At 45.6% G+C, this 17,545-nt stretch overlaps 1 protein-coding gene across 1 annotated transcript in view; it reads right to left on the reverse strand.

Moving 5' to 3' along the window:
- Positions 1 to 13,942: 13,942 nt before the first annotated feature.
- ripk4 (receptor interacting serine/threonine kinase 4) overlaps positions 13,943 to 17,545 on the reverse strand; it is a 50,965-nt gene continuing 47,362 nt past the window's right edge. Inside the window, exon 8 of the mRNA XM_033032524.1 lies at positions 13,943 to 15,961. Coding sequence (XP_032888415.1) covers positions 14,763 to 15,961 — 1,199 coding nt within the window. The 3' untranslated portion in view covers positions 13,943 to 14,762. The remainder of the gene's footprint in view (positions 15,962 to 17,545) is intronic.

The raw sequence follows: 17,545 nt of genomic DNA on the forward strand, positions 1-17,545 counted from the left end.
AGAAAATCACCTTTATTAAGTGAAAAGTGAGTGAAAAAAAAAATGCAGATGCGGGAAATTTTAGTTTTAGTTTTAGAGATACAGCGCGGAAACAGACCCTTCGGCCCATCGAGTCCGCACTGACCAGCAATCCCTGCACATTAACACTATCCTACACTCGGGACAATTTTCACATTTATACCAATTCCAAACCAATTAATCTACAGTGCTGTACGTCCTTGGAGTGTGGGAGGTAAAAGATTCTCGGAAAAAACCCGCGCAGGTCACGGGGAGAATGTACAAACTCTGTACAGAGAAGCGCCTATAGCCAGAATCAAACCCGGGTCTCTGGCGCTGTAAGCGCTGCAAGGCAGTGACTCTACCGCTGCGCCACCGTACCACCCTAAAACGAAAATAGAAAATGCTGAAAATACTCAGCATGTCAGGCCGCATGCATGAGAAGAGAAACATATCAATAGCTCTTTGTCAGAATTGAAATAAAGTGGAATTAGATTGCTGCATCGTAGGGAGAGATTCAGCTCTCGAGGTTAAAGAAGGGAGAGATCAGGCAGAGATTTGGAGACACAAGGAAAGACAGTTGCAGGAATCTTGAGGAAAACACAAAGTACTGGAGTATCTGAGCGCGTCAGTCAGCATCTATGGAGGGAATGGACAGGCGACGTTTCAGGTTGGGATCCTTCTTCAGACTGATTGGAGGATGAGCGGAACGCTGGAAAAGAGGTGGAGGGGAGTCAAAGCCTGGCGAGTTTAGGGAAACAGCATGGAAACAGGTCCTTTGGCCTGCCGAGTCCACGCCGACCATCGATCACCCGTTCACACTAGTTCCATGTAAATCCACTCGCATCCATTCCCTGCACACTTAGGTCTATATACAGAGGCCAATGAACCTACATACCTGCATGTCTCTGGGATGTGGGAAGAAACCAGAGCACCCGGAGAACGTGAAAACTCCACAAATACAGCACTCAAGGTCAGGAGCGACCCCAGGCCTCTACCATGTGCATGAAAGAACTGCAGACGCTGGTTTAAATCGAAGATAGACACAAAATGCTGGACCGGCAGCATCTCTGGAGAGAAGGAATGGGCAACGTTTCGGGTCAAGACCTTCCTTCAGTCTGAAGAAAGGTCTCGACACGAAAGGGTCTGACGAAGAGTCTCGACACGACACGTCACCCATTCCTTCTCTCCAGAGATGCTGTCTGTCCCCTCCTGCCTGACCTGCCTGAAGCTAGAGAGAGAGAGAGACAGAGACAGAGACTGAGACAGAGAAGACTCCTCCATAACTGCTTGGTTCACTCACCCTTTCCCACCCAAACCACCCCCTCCTCAGGTACCTTCACACCTGTACCTACACCTCCTCTCTCACACCCATCCAGGCACCCGAGCAGCTCCTCCAGATAAGTCCAACGTTTCCCGAGCATCTCCTCTAACCTCATCTACGGCATTGTGCTTCGCTGCTGATGTAAGTTAATGTTATAGTGTCATTGTCATACATCAGGGAAACAGGCCACCTTCAGACAGAAAAGTGCTGGAGTAACTCAATGGACCAAGTAGCTTCTCTGGAGAATGTGGATAGGCAACATTTCAGGTTGGGACCCTGCTCAGACTGCCCCATCTAAGATAGCACTATTTGCCCACTTTTTGCCCACTTTTGTCCCTCTAAACCTTTCATATCCATGTTAATGACAGAGCCCTGTTCATTTATGTTTCACAATCATTTAACTCATTTACTACATCAACAAAGGTGCATATATAAAATGGATGAGGATGGATGTGAATGTATTGTGCTCCCAGTTTGGCAAGCATGGACAAGTCATTCTCTTTCTGTGTGTGTGTGTGTGTGTTGTGACAGTTGCTACAGCGCTGACGACACATTCTTGATGGGGAGATATGCGGAGGACAAAAAGCTCTTGTCAGTGGGTGGACCTGCCACCTGGACACACAGTCGCACATGTGTGCTGCTCGACACGCCCTTTGGCTATTCCGCCTGGGTTCAGTAAGTGCACTCTGCAACTGAAGTGCAGTGATCATCAAAGAGGACTCCTTTCAGAAACAGGCAAACTCTTTGCTTCAGTGGTGCCAAATCCAGGGTCTCTGTTGATGTGTGTAGGAAGGAACTGTAGATGCTGGTTTACACCGAAGGTGGACACATAATGCTGGAGTAACTCAGCGGGTCAGGCAGCATCTCTGGAGAAAAGGAATAGGTGACGTTTCGGGTCAAAATCCTTTTTCCTTTTACCCGAAACATTGCCTATTCCTTTTCTCCAGAGGAAGAAGGAATTCGACTCGAAACATCACCTATTCCTTTTGACGTGTTTGAATCAGGTTAAAAAAAATGGAACAAGGTGTTTGTATATTACATAATGAAGCCAAGTGTGTTTCTTACACATTCATAAGTAATTATCAAATTACATTAAAGACTTAAGATTCTTCAAGCTGTTGGATAGTGTTAGCGTGCGGAGATTACTTGTCGAGACGGACTCGGTGGGGTCGAAGGGCCCATTTCTGCACTGTATCTCTAAACTAAACTAAAACTAATAAGTCTTTGCCTTCCATCACAGCGAGGAGGAGATGCGCTGTGATGGATGTTTGTGTAAATTGTGTTGTGTCTTGGTTCTTTCTTGTGTGTATGACTGCAGAAACAACATTTTGTTTGAACCTCAATGGGGTTCAAATGACAAATAAATTGTATTGTATTGTATTGTATTGTATTGTATACTAAACATGGATGAACTTGGTGAAGGCAGTTGATTGATTTATTCAGCCAAAATGGAACTACAAAAGGCTTTTATCAGTATGATTCTTGCTCCAGGATATGACCTGCAAATGAGTGTGATGGTATCACTCATTGTGCCAGGGCTTTCCATCTCCTTCAACCACATTTTACACAGAGACACAATGAATAGAGTCCATTATAGGGCCTCATACCCATCCTGAGGAGATCAAATGTGGTTTTATTGGCCAAAAGGATGTCTTTGCTATTTAAATCGGGCGTTGCTGTTTGAGAGGCACGGTGGCGCAGCGGTAGAGTTGCTGCCTCACAGTGCCAGAGATCTGGGTTCAATCCTGACTACGGATGTTGTATGTATGGAGTTTTTACGTTCTCCCCACGACCGTGTGGGTTTCCTCCGGGTGCTCCGGTTTCCTCCCACACTCCGAAGGCACACAGGTGTGTAGGTTGGTTGACTATGGTAAGTTGTAAAATTGTGTGTGTAGCTGCATGTATGGGGTGGTCGTTGGTCGGCACGGACTCGGTAGGCCGAAGAGCCTGTTTCTGCGCCGTATCACGGAAGTCTAAAGAATAGCAAAGCCACTATCCGCCAATGAAATTCCCCACTTAGTTGGCCTTTTATTTTGTTTGTGCACTTAAGGACTTTTAGTTCTACAGACTTAATGACAGCATGTACAGTAATAAGTACTTAGCATGCAGTAGACAAAAAGAAAACTGGACTATCAACTTTCTACAAAAGATTGAACCGATTGATACGATCAGCTGGAGCCACGATTGAAAACTTTGCTGAAACAAAGCTCTATTCAAATCTCATTGCAAAGGATTTAATTACCCTGAAGGCATCATGCTAAAAATAGGGTATTGGCTTTAACATTGTACTACAACAATAAGATTCATGATGTGCAATTTGCAATGTAGAGCTTGTGGTGCAGAAATTCTTATTCACATTTTCCTCAACATTCATTAATGAAAAAAAAAATTATATGTCATCATTGCCTGTCTAGTTGTAAAACATTTTTGTTGGGACCCGAGACGATGGATGCTGGATTTACTTTAGTTTAGTTTAGAGATTCAGCGCAGAAACAGGCCCTTTGGCCCACCAAGTCTGTGCCGACCAGCGATCCCCGCACATTAAAACTATCCTACATCCACTAGGGACAATTTTTACATTTACCAAGCCAATTTACCTACAAACCTGTACGTCTTTGGAGTGTGGGAAGATCTTGGAGAAAACACACGCAGGTCATGGGGAGAACGTACAAATTCCGTACAGACAGCACCCGTAGTCGGGATCGAACCCGGGTGTCCGACGCTGCATTCGCTGTAAGGCTGCAACTCTACCGCTGCGCCACCATGACCACCGGATGCTGGCAACAAAAAAAACTGTTGGTGGAACTCGGGTCGGGCAGCATCCGTGGTGGGAATGATCAGACTTTATTGGCTCTACCTTGAACTAAACGTTATTCCCTTAAGAAGATAGACACAAAATGCTGGAGTAACTCAGCAGGACAGGCAGCACATCTGGAGAGAAGGAATGGGTGACATTACAGGTCAAGATCCGTTTGCAGACCTGAGAAGGGTTTCAACCCAAATCTATGGAGAGAAGACGGGTACAGGACACTGAGTTGGATGATCAGCCATGATCATATTGAATGGCGGTGCAGGCTCGAAGGGCCAAATGGCCTACTCCTGCACCTAATTTCTATGTTTCTATGTTTCTATTACCCATTCCTTCTCTCCAGAGATGCTGCCTGTCCCGCTGAGTTACTCCAGCTTTTTGTGTCTATCTTCAGTTTAAACCAGCATCTGCAGTTCCTTCCTAACACCTTCCTTTAACATGTATCTATACAATGTAAATGTCTCGATTGTAATCATGTATCATCTTTCCACTGACTGGTTAGCATAGAACAAAAGCTTGTCAGTGTACCTCGGCTCACAATAAACTAAACTGAAAGGCATTGTCAACCATTCCCTGAGCTATAAATCACAATCACCTTTATATAAATGGAAAATGGTGGCATTAACAATACACAATAGATAATAGACAATAGGTGCAGGAGTAGGCCATTCGGCCCTTCGAGCCAGCACTTTGCAATTCAATGTGATCATGGCTGATCATCCCCAATCAGTACCCCGTTCCTGCCTTCTCCCCATATCCCCTGACTCCACTGATTATTCCCTGAATCTCTGCCATATCCCCTGACTCCCTGATTATCCTAGATATGCGGCCAGCGGCAGATAACCTGGAACTTCAAAACACATAACATAAAACACGTGCCAACGGGTGATCGATGGTTGGCGTGGACTTGGTGGGTTGAAGGTCCTGTATCCATGCTGTATCACTAAAACTAAACTAATTTGCTGACATGCAATGTTTCACTACTCACGGAGAGAATGCAATCATTTGAAGCCAACTCCAGCAGAACAATGAGCTGCTAGTATGCATTGATAGACACAAAGTGCTGGAGTAACTCAGCGGGTCAGGCCACATCACTGGAGGAAGTGGATGGGTGACGTTTCGGGTTGGGACCCTTCTTCAGACTGAGAATAGGAGGTTGGTGGGGCGGTTGGGGTGAAGAGGACAAATGTTGAGTGCCGACTCCAGCACTTTGTGTCTATCCTTAATCGAACATGAACCGCAGTTAGTAATTACTTGCTAACTTTCCTGGATTCTTTAATTATTTTGTGTTCCTTGATTCTTTAATTATTTTGTGTTCCTTGATTCTTTAATTCTTCACTTTGGAGATTATCTTTCTAATACTCTGATATGTGAGGTCTGGAACTGCAGCAAACTGTGTATTAACTAGAAGATAGACACAAAATGTTGGAATAACTTTTGGTAGGCCAGGCAACATCTCTGGAGAAAAGGAATAGGTGACGTTTTGGGTCGAGACCCTTCTTCAGACTGAGAGTCAGGTGAGAGGGAAACGAGGGACATGGAAAGGCACAAAGAAGAAATGAATGAAGAATATGCAAAAAGACAAATCAAAACCAGTAATAATGAGACTCAGTTCAATTCTTTCAGTGACACATTAGCCTACAAAAGAAATTAGTGTGAACATGTGGAAATGAGTTGTGGCCCTGAATTCATTGGAACATGTTATATTTCTGGTCAGAGTTTGCCTAACCTTGTACAAATACTTTTCTCGCACCTTGTCGGAGGCTAGAGGCCGTCTCCTACCAGAGACAGGGACACAGAGACTCACAGGTGGGATAAAACCTTGATCCTCGACTTCCTCATTGACAGACCTCAATCAGTGTGGGCCATTGACAACATCTCTTCCACATTGGCCACCAATGTGGGTGCACCTCAGTCATCCCCTGCTCAACTCTCTTTATACCCATGTCGGTGTGGCTTGGCACAGCTCCAATACCATCTAGAAATTTGCTGACCACCCCTCTGGGGTTTTAGTTTTCGATTTTTTAATTTTAAGGGATACCGCGAAGAAACAAGCCCTGCGGTCCAGAGTCGGCACCGACCAGCGATCCCCATACACTAGCACTATCCTGCACACTAGGGACAATTTACAATTCTTACCCAAGCCAATTAACCTACAAACCCGTACGTCTTTGGAATGTGGGAGGAAAACGGAGAAAACCCACGCGGTCATGGGGAGAATGTACAAATTCCGTACAGACAGCGCCCGTGGTCGGGGTTGAACCCGGGTCTCTGGCGCTGTAACCCTGGCGCTGCAAAAGGCTTCGCCACCGTGCTGCCCGATGGTGATGAGTCAGCATCCAGGCGATAGATAGAACATCTAGTTGAGTAGTGCTGCAACAATAATCCCTCGCTCACTGCCAACAAGTCAAGGAAACCGATTGTTAACTTTGCGAGCGGCAAGGTGGAGCAGCGGTAGAGTTGCTGCCTGACAGAGCCAGAGACGCAAGTCCGATCCTGACTACAGCTGGTGCTGCCTGTACCGAATTTGCATATTCTCCCTGTGACCACTTGAGTTTTCTCCGGTGCTCCGGTTTTCCTCCCACAGTCTAAAGACGTACAGGTTTGTAGGTTAATTGGCTACCGTAAAATTGTCCCTAGTGATAGTGTTAGTGTATTGCTGATCGATGTGGACTCAATGGGCCAAAGGGCCCTGTTTACATGCTGTATCTCTAACATCTAAAGTCTAAAGAAAGGGAAATTGGAAGAACATGTTTTTATAGGTGGGATGGGTGCGTGGAGAGAGTTAACAGCTGCAAATATCTAGGCGTTGTATCTCAGGTGACGTGCCTGGACCCAGCACAGTGATGCAATCACAAAGAAGGCAACTGTACACTCATAGAATTTTAAAGAGATTTGGCATGGCTCTGAATACACAACCAACATTTACAGGCATACTGTTGAAGGTACCCTGACTGGGGTGATTTTACACAACAATGCAAGGGCCTGCAGAGTGATAAACAAAGCCCGGTCCATCATGGGCACAGCCCTCCCCTCCATCAACATGTTGAGATAGAGGGATATGGGCCAAATGCAGGCAGGTGGAACTAGTGTAGATGGGGCTTGTTGGTCATTGGGTCAAGTTGGACCGAAGGGCCTGTTTCCATGCTTTATGACTATGTCAAGATAGAAAACGGCAAGTAGCTAAAAAAGCCATGGAGTTTTTGATTATAATTCCAGCGACAATCGTTTCCATGCATTGTGAAACCAAACTCAGGTTTTCATCTCTGTCCGGGCCTGGATAGAGTGGATGTGGGGAGAGTCTAGGACCAGAGGTCATAGCGTCAGAATTAAAGGACGTTCCTTTCGCAAGGAGATAAGGAGAAATGTCTTTAGTCAGAAGGTGGTGAACCTGTGGAGTTTATTGTCAATGGATAGTTTAAAGAGAGATATATAGATTCTTGATTAGTATGGGTATCAGGGGTTAATGGGGAGAAGGCAGGAGAATGGGGTTAAGAGGGAGAGATAGATCAGCCGTGATTGAATGGCAGGGTAGACGATGGGCCGAACGGTCTAATTCTGCTCCTATCACGAATGACCTTATGAACATCTGATCTAACATCCAGATCTGAGAAAACCAGAGAGTAAATCTACAGTAGACCCAGGCCCAGCATCCCAGTGAGCATTGCCGACCATTTATTTAAGGTACAACTCAGCCTTCTTGTGCTGTCTTCCTAGAATCTATATGAAAATTGAGTAGCCTTAGAATTTTTACAAATTGGAAATTCTGGTTCAGTGATCCACGAGCCTTGTATACAATTAACTAACAGATTCCCTTTCTCAAGACGAATTACTTAATTTCAGAATTAAAAGTTTCCAGAGAAAAATATGCAAATACACTGTTGAAAAAAACAGCATGAACATGTCAGTTAATGTCAATATATTCCCTCACTGCAGTTGTTTTCATCTCAGCACAGTGAAGGCATTGTACTTCAGAAAATAAAAAGAAACTTAATGGGCTATTCCTTCTACAAAGTCACAGATAATACAACATCAATTCACTGTATAGATTCCCATTGGGAATCCTAGTGGGAGAGTCTAGGAGCAGAGATCAGAGCCGCAGAATGAAAGGGCGCTCTTTTAGAAATGAGATGAGGAGGAACTTCTTTAGTCAGAGTGTAGTTAATCTGTGGCACTCATTGCCCCAGAGGGCTATGGAGGCCGTCAGTGGATATTTTTAAGGCAAAGATAGACAAATTCTTGATTAGAACGGGCGTCAAGGGTCATGGGGAGAAGGCAGGAAAATGTGATTAAGAGGCGGAGATCAGCCATGATTGAATGTCGGAGTGGACTAGATGGGCCGAATGGCCTAATTGTACTATACTTGTGAACTATTCATTTTAAGACCAGTATTTCTTTGTGACCGAGGCACATTTGATCTTTGTGCACAGCAACATATTAAAGATCGGCACTTTGAAGGGAGGCAAATATATTCAAATGCTGATGTAAAACAGCATGTGTTTATGTACAATGTTGAACAAGAAAGTAGATACAAACCAGTGTGGCACAGCGCACATTTACTACAGTTGCCGCCTCACAGCTCCACCAATCAATGTACACTGCTAACCTCCACTGTTGCCCGTGTGGAGTTTGCACGTTCTTGCTGTCACCACATAGGTTTCCTCTGGGTGCTTCGGTTTCATCCCACATTTAAAGAACGTGAAAGTTGATACATTAATAGGCCACTGCAAATTGCCCTCAGTGTGCAGGTGAGTAAAACAACCTGGAAGGAGTTGCTGGGAATATTTTTAGTTGAGTTTCGAGATACAGCGCGGAAACAGGCCCTTCGCCCCCACCGAGTCCACACCGACCAGCGATCCCCGCACATTTACACTATCCTACACTAGGGACAACACTATTGTCCCACACTAGGGACAATTTACTATGATACCAAGCCAATTAACCTACAAATCTGGACATCTTTGGAGTGTGGGAGGAAACCGGAGATCCCGGGAAAAACCTACGCAGGTCACGGGGAGAACGTACAAACTTCTGTGGGGAGGATAACATGTGATTAGTGTAGGAAGGAGCTGCAGATGCTGGTTGAAACCAAAGATAGACACTTCTTCTGGATAAGGGTCGTGACCCGAAATGTCACCTATGCGTTTTCTCCAGAGATGCTGCCTGACCCGCTGAGTTACTCCAGCTTTTTGTATCTGGATTAGTGTAGATGGATATTTGATTTTAGGCCAAAGGATCTGTTTCGATGCTGAATGACTCGATGCGTTAAATTTGCATACATGGAATATTAAATCACAAGAAAATACTTTAGATGAAAGTGAAAAATAGAAACCACTGAATTTGTTGCGGCATCTGCAAAGAGAGAGCTGGTGATTAAGGACCATGACCTATCATCATTGAGTTAATGTTTAAGAAGGAACTGCAGATGCTGGAAAATTGAAGGTAGACAAAAATACTGGAGAAACTCAGCGGGTGAGGCAGCATCTATGGAGCGAAGGAAATAGGTGACGTTTATAGTCGAGACCCTTCTTCAGACGGGTACTGATAGTATTATAGCTTTAAGGTAACACAGAAGTACAAGTTTATTGCAATATCCCTCAGCGTTACAATAAACTGATTTTGCATATCAACTGCAGAGAACAAAGGTCAAGCAAAACAATAACAATTGATTCAGATAACAAGGGGAATATCAGATTCAGGAAGGTGAAGTTATTTTTAAGAGCCCTATCTAGCTCTCTCTTGAAAGCATCCAGAGATCCTGCCTCCACCTGTTATGAAGAGTTATGATGTCTTTGACCTTTGGCTAAGTACATATTTGGATGTCCACAGCTTCACCAGCACTCAAGAAGCAACAGCCAAGACAATCGGTCCACTTGATTAAAACCCCATTCAACGTTCACAGCCTCCATCCTCGGCAAGAGAAGCTGGCACAGGATTGAGTACCCAGGGCACTATGATACCACCTCGCAAACCTGTTGCCTGGTACCAGCAAAGGTATCACGTGAATCGAGGCATCACCAACTGTGGAGAGCTCTCCAATCGTATACCATCCTGATTTGGATCTAGCTATTCCATCATTGTCTCTGGGTATAAATCCTGGAACTCCCTTATCTCAAGAGTACCCAAAAGCAGAAGGTCTCCAACGATTCAAAATGGGAGGTCACTACCAATGGCGATGACAATGGGGAAAAATGTATTGTCCTTTGCAGAAGCATCCATATCCTGCACAAGAATAAAATAAACCACCCTGTGAACACATCCCACTCCCCAGTCCAGTGGATCAATGTAGGAAGGAACTGCAGATGCTGGTATATGCCGAAGATAGACAAAAACTGTTGGAGTAACTCAGCGGGTCAGGCAGCATCCCTGGTGAATAATAAGTGACGTTTCGGGTCAGAACCCTTCCTCAGGGGTGGGGGGAGGGGGTAAATAAACTGCAGTTGACAAAGACCCAAAACAAATATGGGGCTGCTCAGTGGTGCAACGGTAGAGTTGTTACCTTACAGCACCAGAGGCTTGGTTTCGATCCCATCTATGGGTGCTCTCTGTATGGTGTTTGTACATTCTCCCAGTGACCTGCGTGGGTTTTCTCCGGGTGCAACCAGACTCCAAAGACGTACAGGTTTGTAGGCTAATTGACCTCTGTAAATTGTCCCTAGCATGCAGGATAGTATTAGCGTACGGGGATCTCTGGTTGCCATGGAGTCGGTGGGCCGAAAGGCCTGTTTCCATGCTGTATCTCTAAACTAAAATCAATCAGGGTCAGCAACCGATGACCTCAGGAAGGGTGGAACCCTTAATGGTGCTGCTCCTCCAATTTGCGTCTGGCCTCCTCTGACAGCGGAGGAGGCTAAGGGCAGAAAGGGAATGGGAAGGGGATTTTAAAAGTTTGGCAGCCGGGAGATTGCATAGGCCAAGGCAGACTGATCGCAAGTGTTCAGCGAAACTTCACCCATTCTTTTTCTGCAGAGATGCTGCCTGACCCCCTCAGTTACTCTGGCATTTTGTGTTTATCCAGTGGATCATGAGAGCAGTTGCAGTGTCCGAATGGAAAACTAGATTAATTCAGCTAGTTCACCCTGCGTTTCACTCTCCATGTTATCGGGGTTGTATTGATTGCTCAATGCAAATTTAAAAAGCATTACGAGACATAGGCGGGGTGGTGCAGCAGTAGAGTTGCTGCCTTACAGCGCCGGAGACCCGGGTTCGATCCCAACCATGGGCGCTGTCTGTTACGGTGTTTGTAGGTTCTCCCCGTGACCTGCTTGGGTTGTCTCCGAGATCTTCGGTTTCCACCCACTCCAAAGACGTACAGGTTTGTAGGTTAATTGGCTTTCTACAAATATAAATTGGCCCAAGTGTGTGCAGGATAGTGTTAGTGTGTGGCGATCGCTGGTCGGCGCAGACTCGATGGGCTTTAGGGCCTGTTTCCGCACCGTATCTCTAAACTGAAGGGCCTGTCCCACTTTCACAACCTCTGTCGAGATTGCCGTTGACTCATACTTGCAGCATGGTCGTCACGTAGGTAGGTTGTGATGCTAGTCGTAGGTACTCGTGGCATCAAGTAGGTCGGGGGCGTTTTTCTCGCATGATGAAAAATGTCCACAAGTAAAAAAGGTCGTGAATTAGGTTGTGAAAGTGGGACAGGCCGCTTAAACTAAACAATAATGAGAAACAAGTGTAATTAATTTTGTTTTATTAGTAGTCTTAATGAAATAACAAAGTTAGTTACACTGAAGACAACTAGCAGTCTATTACAGTAGAAAGCAAAACACTGCCTCTAAAATGTACTAAAGCGTACATATTTACATTAATCGCATAGCAATTAAGATAACTGAGAATTTAAAAGAAAAAAAAAATTAACACCACCTGAAATACTTTAAAATATGATACATAATGGCCCAAATAATGATGCATTCGCAGTTTACACCCCCAATAAAGTACCCTGCTCCTGCTCAGTAAATCTCCATCTACACGTCTTAGAGTGAAATAGAAAATGTAACTTTGTATTGTATCAGAACTTCAGTTTCTGTATCAAACATCTGGAGCGGGGGGGGGGAAGTATTCCAAATGATCAGCCAAGCAGGAGATATGGACCACTACAAAGGGAGATACAAATGGTAGCGATGCTGCCTCAGTGCCAGATTCAATCCTGACAACGGGTGCTGTCTGTACATTCTCACTTTGATCACGTGGGTTTCCTCCCACACACCAAAGGCTTACAGGTTTGTTGGTTAATTGGCTTTGGTCAAAAAAAAAAAAATTGTAAATTGTCTCTAGTGTGTAGGATAGTGCTAGTGTATGGGGTGGTCGCTGGTCTACGCGGACTCGGTGCGCCAAAGGGCCCGTTTCCACGCTGTATTTCTAAAGTCTAAAGTCCAAAGAAAAGATTATTGTCATTTGGGCTGGTTAATGCAAGGTTGTAGTGAATTACAATAGCTCAGTTGGAAACATTCGGGCTAAGGTTCAGGCACAGACATTCCTTCAGTAGGTTTCTTGGAAGTGATCAACTTCTTGATTTATTTCCCCCTGCTCCAACATTCTTTTCAACAGACCGGCTTTAAACCCTGTTCCTTATTGTCTTATATTTCTTGGTTGTGATTTCCTGGAGCCACTTCCTTTACGACTTTATTGTCTTATAGGTATGAACATTTCAAAGGTTAATTGATGGAACAAGTACGGAGATGCCTGACATTAACTCTAGATAAGAAGCAATAAGCGGTGAATTTTCTCTTAAGTTTATTTAAACTTCTTCCGAGGAAGTTTATAGTTGCACAAGTTTCATATTGTGATCAGTTTTGTTTTAAAAACAAATGACTAGTCTTTACAGCAAAGTTAATGGCAGCAGGTTTTGAGTCCAAGACTATTTGGTCTCCAACATTTAAACATTTACTTGCAAGGTCACGGCCAAATACTTCGACCCAACACATTACTCCCTTTTCCTTTGGTTCTGAGAAGAAACACAGAAACCTCATTGCAGTTACAGATAAAAAAAATCATAGAGGCCCCTTAATGCACTGCGATTTTATATAAATTTTCATTTAAAATGGCCTTCATAGTAACGATGTAACAAGGAAAAAAGCCTGTCTATTCAGATAGTATTACCCAGATTTACATAGGGTTCCCGCTTTAGAATTATTTTCCTTTATAACACTTATTAAATATAAAATTCCTGAAAAATGTATTCCATGAAGCAAAAATGTCCTTCAAAAATGAACACAATAGGAAAAAATTGGATTGAAGTATAATTGTACACAATCATAAAGGTTAATACAGAACGAGCAATATGGCATTTCATTCACTCCACCTGGCAATAATGTAGATTATACAGTCGAAAGGCTTTCAATACAATAGATTTGTTTGCTACACTCATCCTATGCATGCTACCAATTTACTTATTGTTCAAAAGGAAAAAAAGAAATCTATTATTGGTTACATTCAGTGAAACATCTGATCGACCACAACAATGTTATAACCAACGATAAAACAAGTAAATGTATGCAAGCAGAAGGCAAGGAACTGCAGATGCTGGTATAACAAAAAAGACACCAAGTGTTGGAGTAACTCAGCGGGTCAGGCAGCATCTCTGGAGAACATGCATGGGTGATGTTTTGGGTCACGTCACTAGCCATGTGACCGGAATGTCACCAATCCATGTTCTCCAGAGATGCTGCCTGACCCACTGAGTAACTCCAGCAAATTTACAAAGACACAGAGTGCTGCAGTAACTCAGTGGGCCAGAGAATATCTCAGGAGAAAATCGATAGGTGACATTTTGGGATCGGACCCTTCTTCAGGAGTCAGAAGAAGGCTCCCAGCCCAAAACATCATCTATCCATGTTCTCCAGGGATGCTACCTGACATGTGGTACTAGAGCACATGGTGTTTTCTTTCGTAAACCAGCATCTGCAGTTCCTGGTTTCTACTATGCAGATGCAGGGAAGGACAAAATGGGTTACCCTATTTAATGTGCATCTTCCATGTAACATGTGAAAGCTCATGATCAAGTGCTGCTTTTCATTTCTGCTTTGATAAGAGTCGGAGATAATCTCCTCATTTAAGTGTGGAATAGTAGTTATCCATTGAGTTAAATTGTGGATCCCATCCATGACCCTAATCCAATTCTGAAACGTATCTCTCGACCAGTCTCATCAATACATTTCAGAATTGGATTAGGATCGTGAATGGGATGAGAAGGCAGAGATCAGCTATGATTGAATGATGGAGTAGACTCGATGGACCGAATGGCCTAATTCTACTCCCATAACTTGTGAAGAATTGACAGCCTATTTTGATTGTCGTGCTGTCAACTCAGCAATTAAATAGTTTGAGGTTTCAAAATGGGGTTGTCCATTGACTAAAGCTCCCAATGGATTGTGTTTGGACAGCGCAGAATAGTTGCGCAAAGCTTTGGCCCACGGCCATTCCTCTTGACTTTGTCCTCCGCCATCTCGATGCACTGGTGGCAATTCCCCAGGTGTCTTCCTGTCGAAGCCCGTTAAATGGGCAGTTGCATTAAATGGGAGTTCTTCCACTGTTTAAGCAGTCCTCCCATCTCGGGTAACCCAGCGTAGTAACTCAACAGGGTTGGAGGTTCAGTTCTGTCGCCGACGTTCCTGATCCTTGGTCATCTCACAACCCTTCGACGTCCAAGTCTGTCAGCGCATCGTTGAGGAAGTTGCTCCCATCTTCTTCTACGAGACTCAATGGCGGCGCCTGAATCATTGTCCCGTGCAACGTAGTATCAGCCCCGTGAGCGAGGAGGATGTCGACAGATAGGGGGTGTCCAGACCGCAGTGCTAAGCGCAGGGGTGTAAGCCCTTCGTCATCTGTAGCGTTTATGTTTGCCGTGCTGCTGAGCAGCCACCTCACCACCTCGCCGTGACCGTTATCTGCGGCTAAGTGGAGAGCCGTCCTCTGGAGGCGGCCCAGGACCTCGATGCCCGCCTTCTCTTCCAGCAGCATCTTGATGGTTGGCAGGTGGCCGCGGCCGGAGGCCAGGTGGAGAGAGGTCCACCCCTCCGCCGTGGTTGCGTCCAGATCCACGCCGTGCTTGATCAGGAGCCGCGAGGTGCTGGTGTGGCCGTTTTCGGCCGCCAGGTGAAGAGGCGTCTGGCATCTCAAGGTCTTCCTGCTCACGTCGGCATTGGACTCCAGGAGAATGCGGGCCGCCCGGTACTGACCTCTCTGGGCCGCCAGGTGGAGAGGGGTTCTCCCGTCCGCTGTCGCCCCTTCCTTGTCCGCCCTGGCCTGCTTGATGAGAAGCTTGGTGATGGTGTGATGTCCCTGCCAGGCAGCAAAGTGCAAAGGTGTCCAGTTGTCCTTCCCTTTGGCCTGCACGTTGGCCCCCCGGCTCAACAGGACGCGGACCACGTTCTCGTGGCTGTGCTGGCAAGCTACGTGGAGCGCTGTCCGGCCCTCAAAGTCCACCTCACTCGTTGAAGCGCTCCTGTCCAGCAGCAGCCGAGACAGGGTCTCTTCCCCACTCTGCGCGGCAAAGTGGAGGGGGGTCCACAGGTCTTCGTCCTTGGCATTGACGTTGGCCTTCTTCCCCAGGAGCAGCTCGGCGATGACGTTGAGGTTCTTCTCCGCAGCCAGGTGCAGCGGCGTGGAGCCTCGTTTGTTGCCGATGTTCGGGTTGGCGTTGTACAGGAGCAGCAGACGGACGGCTTCCTCGTTGTCCAGCTGAACCGCATAGTGGAGCAGGCTCATGCCATCGTCCAAGACCATGTCTACGTCTTGAGGCTGCAGGAGTTTCATCAACTTTCCCACATCTCCAGACACGATGGCCTCATACAGTTTCTTCTTTGGTATATTGGAGACAGATTGCTCTGGAAGTACATGAGATCAACGATTACACCTCAAGCTGGAATTTTCAAATCAGTACACGACAAACATACAATTTTCAAAGGTGCCATAAAGGCGTAAAGCCCACCAAGCCCGCGCCGACCAGCGATCACCCCGTACACTAGCACTATCCTACACACTAGGGACAATTTACAATTTTACTGAAGCCAATTAACCTACAAACCTGTACGTCTTTGGAGTGTGGGAGGAAACCGGAGAACCTGGAGAAAACCCACGCTATTACAGGGAGAATGTACAAACTCCGTACATACTGCACCCGTAGTTAGGATCGAACCCAGTCTCCAACGCAGTAAGGCAGCAGCTCTAATGCTGTTCCACCGTGCCACCATTGTTATGAAACATGCTTTTTAGTCCACGTTTACCAATGTGCCTTCCTGAGCCAATCCATTTGCCTGCATTTGGCCAATATCTCTTTAAACCCTCCCTATGTATGAACCCTTTAAAACATTGTAAACATTGTGATTTTATCCACCTCTACCACTACTTCTGGGCCTATGTATCAGATACCCACCAACCAGTGTGTGGAGAGCTTGACTCTCAGACCTACCATATACCTTTCCCCTCTCACTTTCAACCTTTGCACTCTAATTGTAGAATCCATTACCCCATGGGAAGAGATTGTAGCCATCTATGTATCAACGCCCTCATCAATAAATCTCTACAGTCACTCATCGATCTGTTCACTCCAGTCTCTTCCCGTATCTCAAGCCCACCAGACTCAGCAACATCCTTCCGATATTTTTCTTCACCATCTTCAGCTTCATCACACCCTTCTGATAGTATGGGCGGCACGGTGGAGCAGCGGTAGAGTTGCTGCCTTACAGCGCCGGAGTTCCGGGTTCGATCCGGACTACGGGTGCTGTCTATATGGAGTCTGTATGCTCTCCCAGTGTCCTGCTTGGGTTTTCTCTGAGATCTTCGGCTTCCTCCCACACTCCAAAGATGTACTGGTTTGTAGGTTAATTGGCTTGGTTAATTGGATACGTGTAAATTGTCCCTGGTGTGTGTAGGATAGTGTTAGTGTCTGGGGATCGCTGGTCGGTGCGGACTCGGTGGGCCGAAGGGCCTGCTTCGCTAAACTAAACTAAACCAGAACGCGACAAAGTATTCCAGGTGCAGTCTCACCAAAGTACAAAGTGGAAGGCAGAAAAGATGGCAAGGAGATAAATGTCCCATATATAGCCAATGAATGAGACGCAAATCTCATACAATTGCCTTGAAGGGTTATTTAGTTTAGAGATACAGCGCGGAAACAGGCCCTTTGGCCCACTGAGTCCATGCCGACCAGCAACCCCCTCACATTAACACTATCCTACACAAGGGACAATTTTGTTTTTACATTTATACCAAGCCAATTAACCTACAAACCTGTACATCTTTGAAGTGTTGGAGGAAACCGAAGTTCTCAGAGAAACCCCACGCAGGTCACGGGGAGAACATACAAACTCCATACAGACGGTACCCGTAGTTGGGATCGAACCCCGGTCTCTGGCGCTATAAAGCAGCAACTCTGCCATTACCCCACCGTGCCATTTATATGCAGCAAA

Source organism: Amblyraja radiata, chromosome 14 (genome assembly GCF_010909765.2).
Source record: "Amblyraja radiata isolate CabotCenter1 chromosome 14, sAmbRad1.1.pri, whole genome shotgun sequence".
Classification (NCBI taxonomy): Eukaryota; Metazoa; Chordata; class Chondrichthyes; order Rajiformes; family Rajidae; genus Amblyraja; species Amblyraja radiata.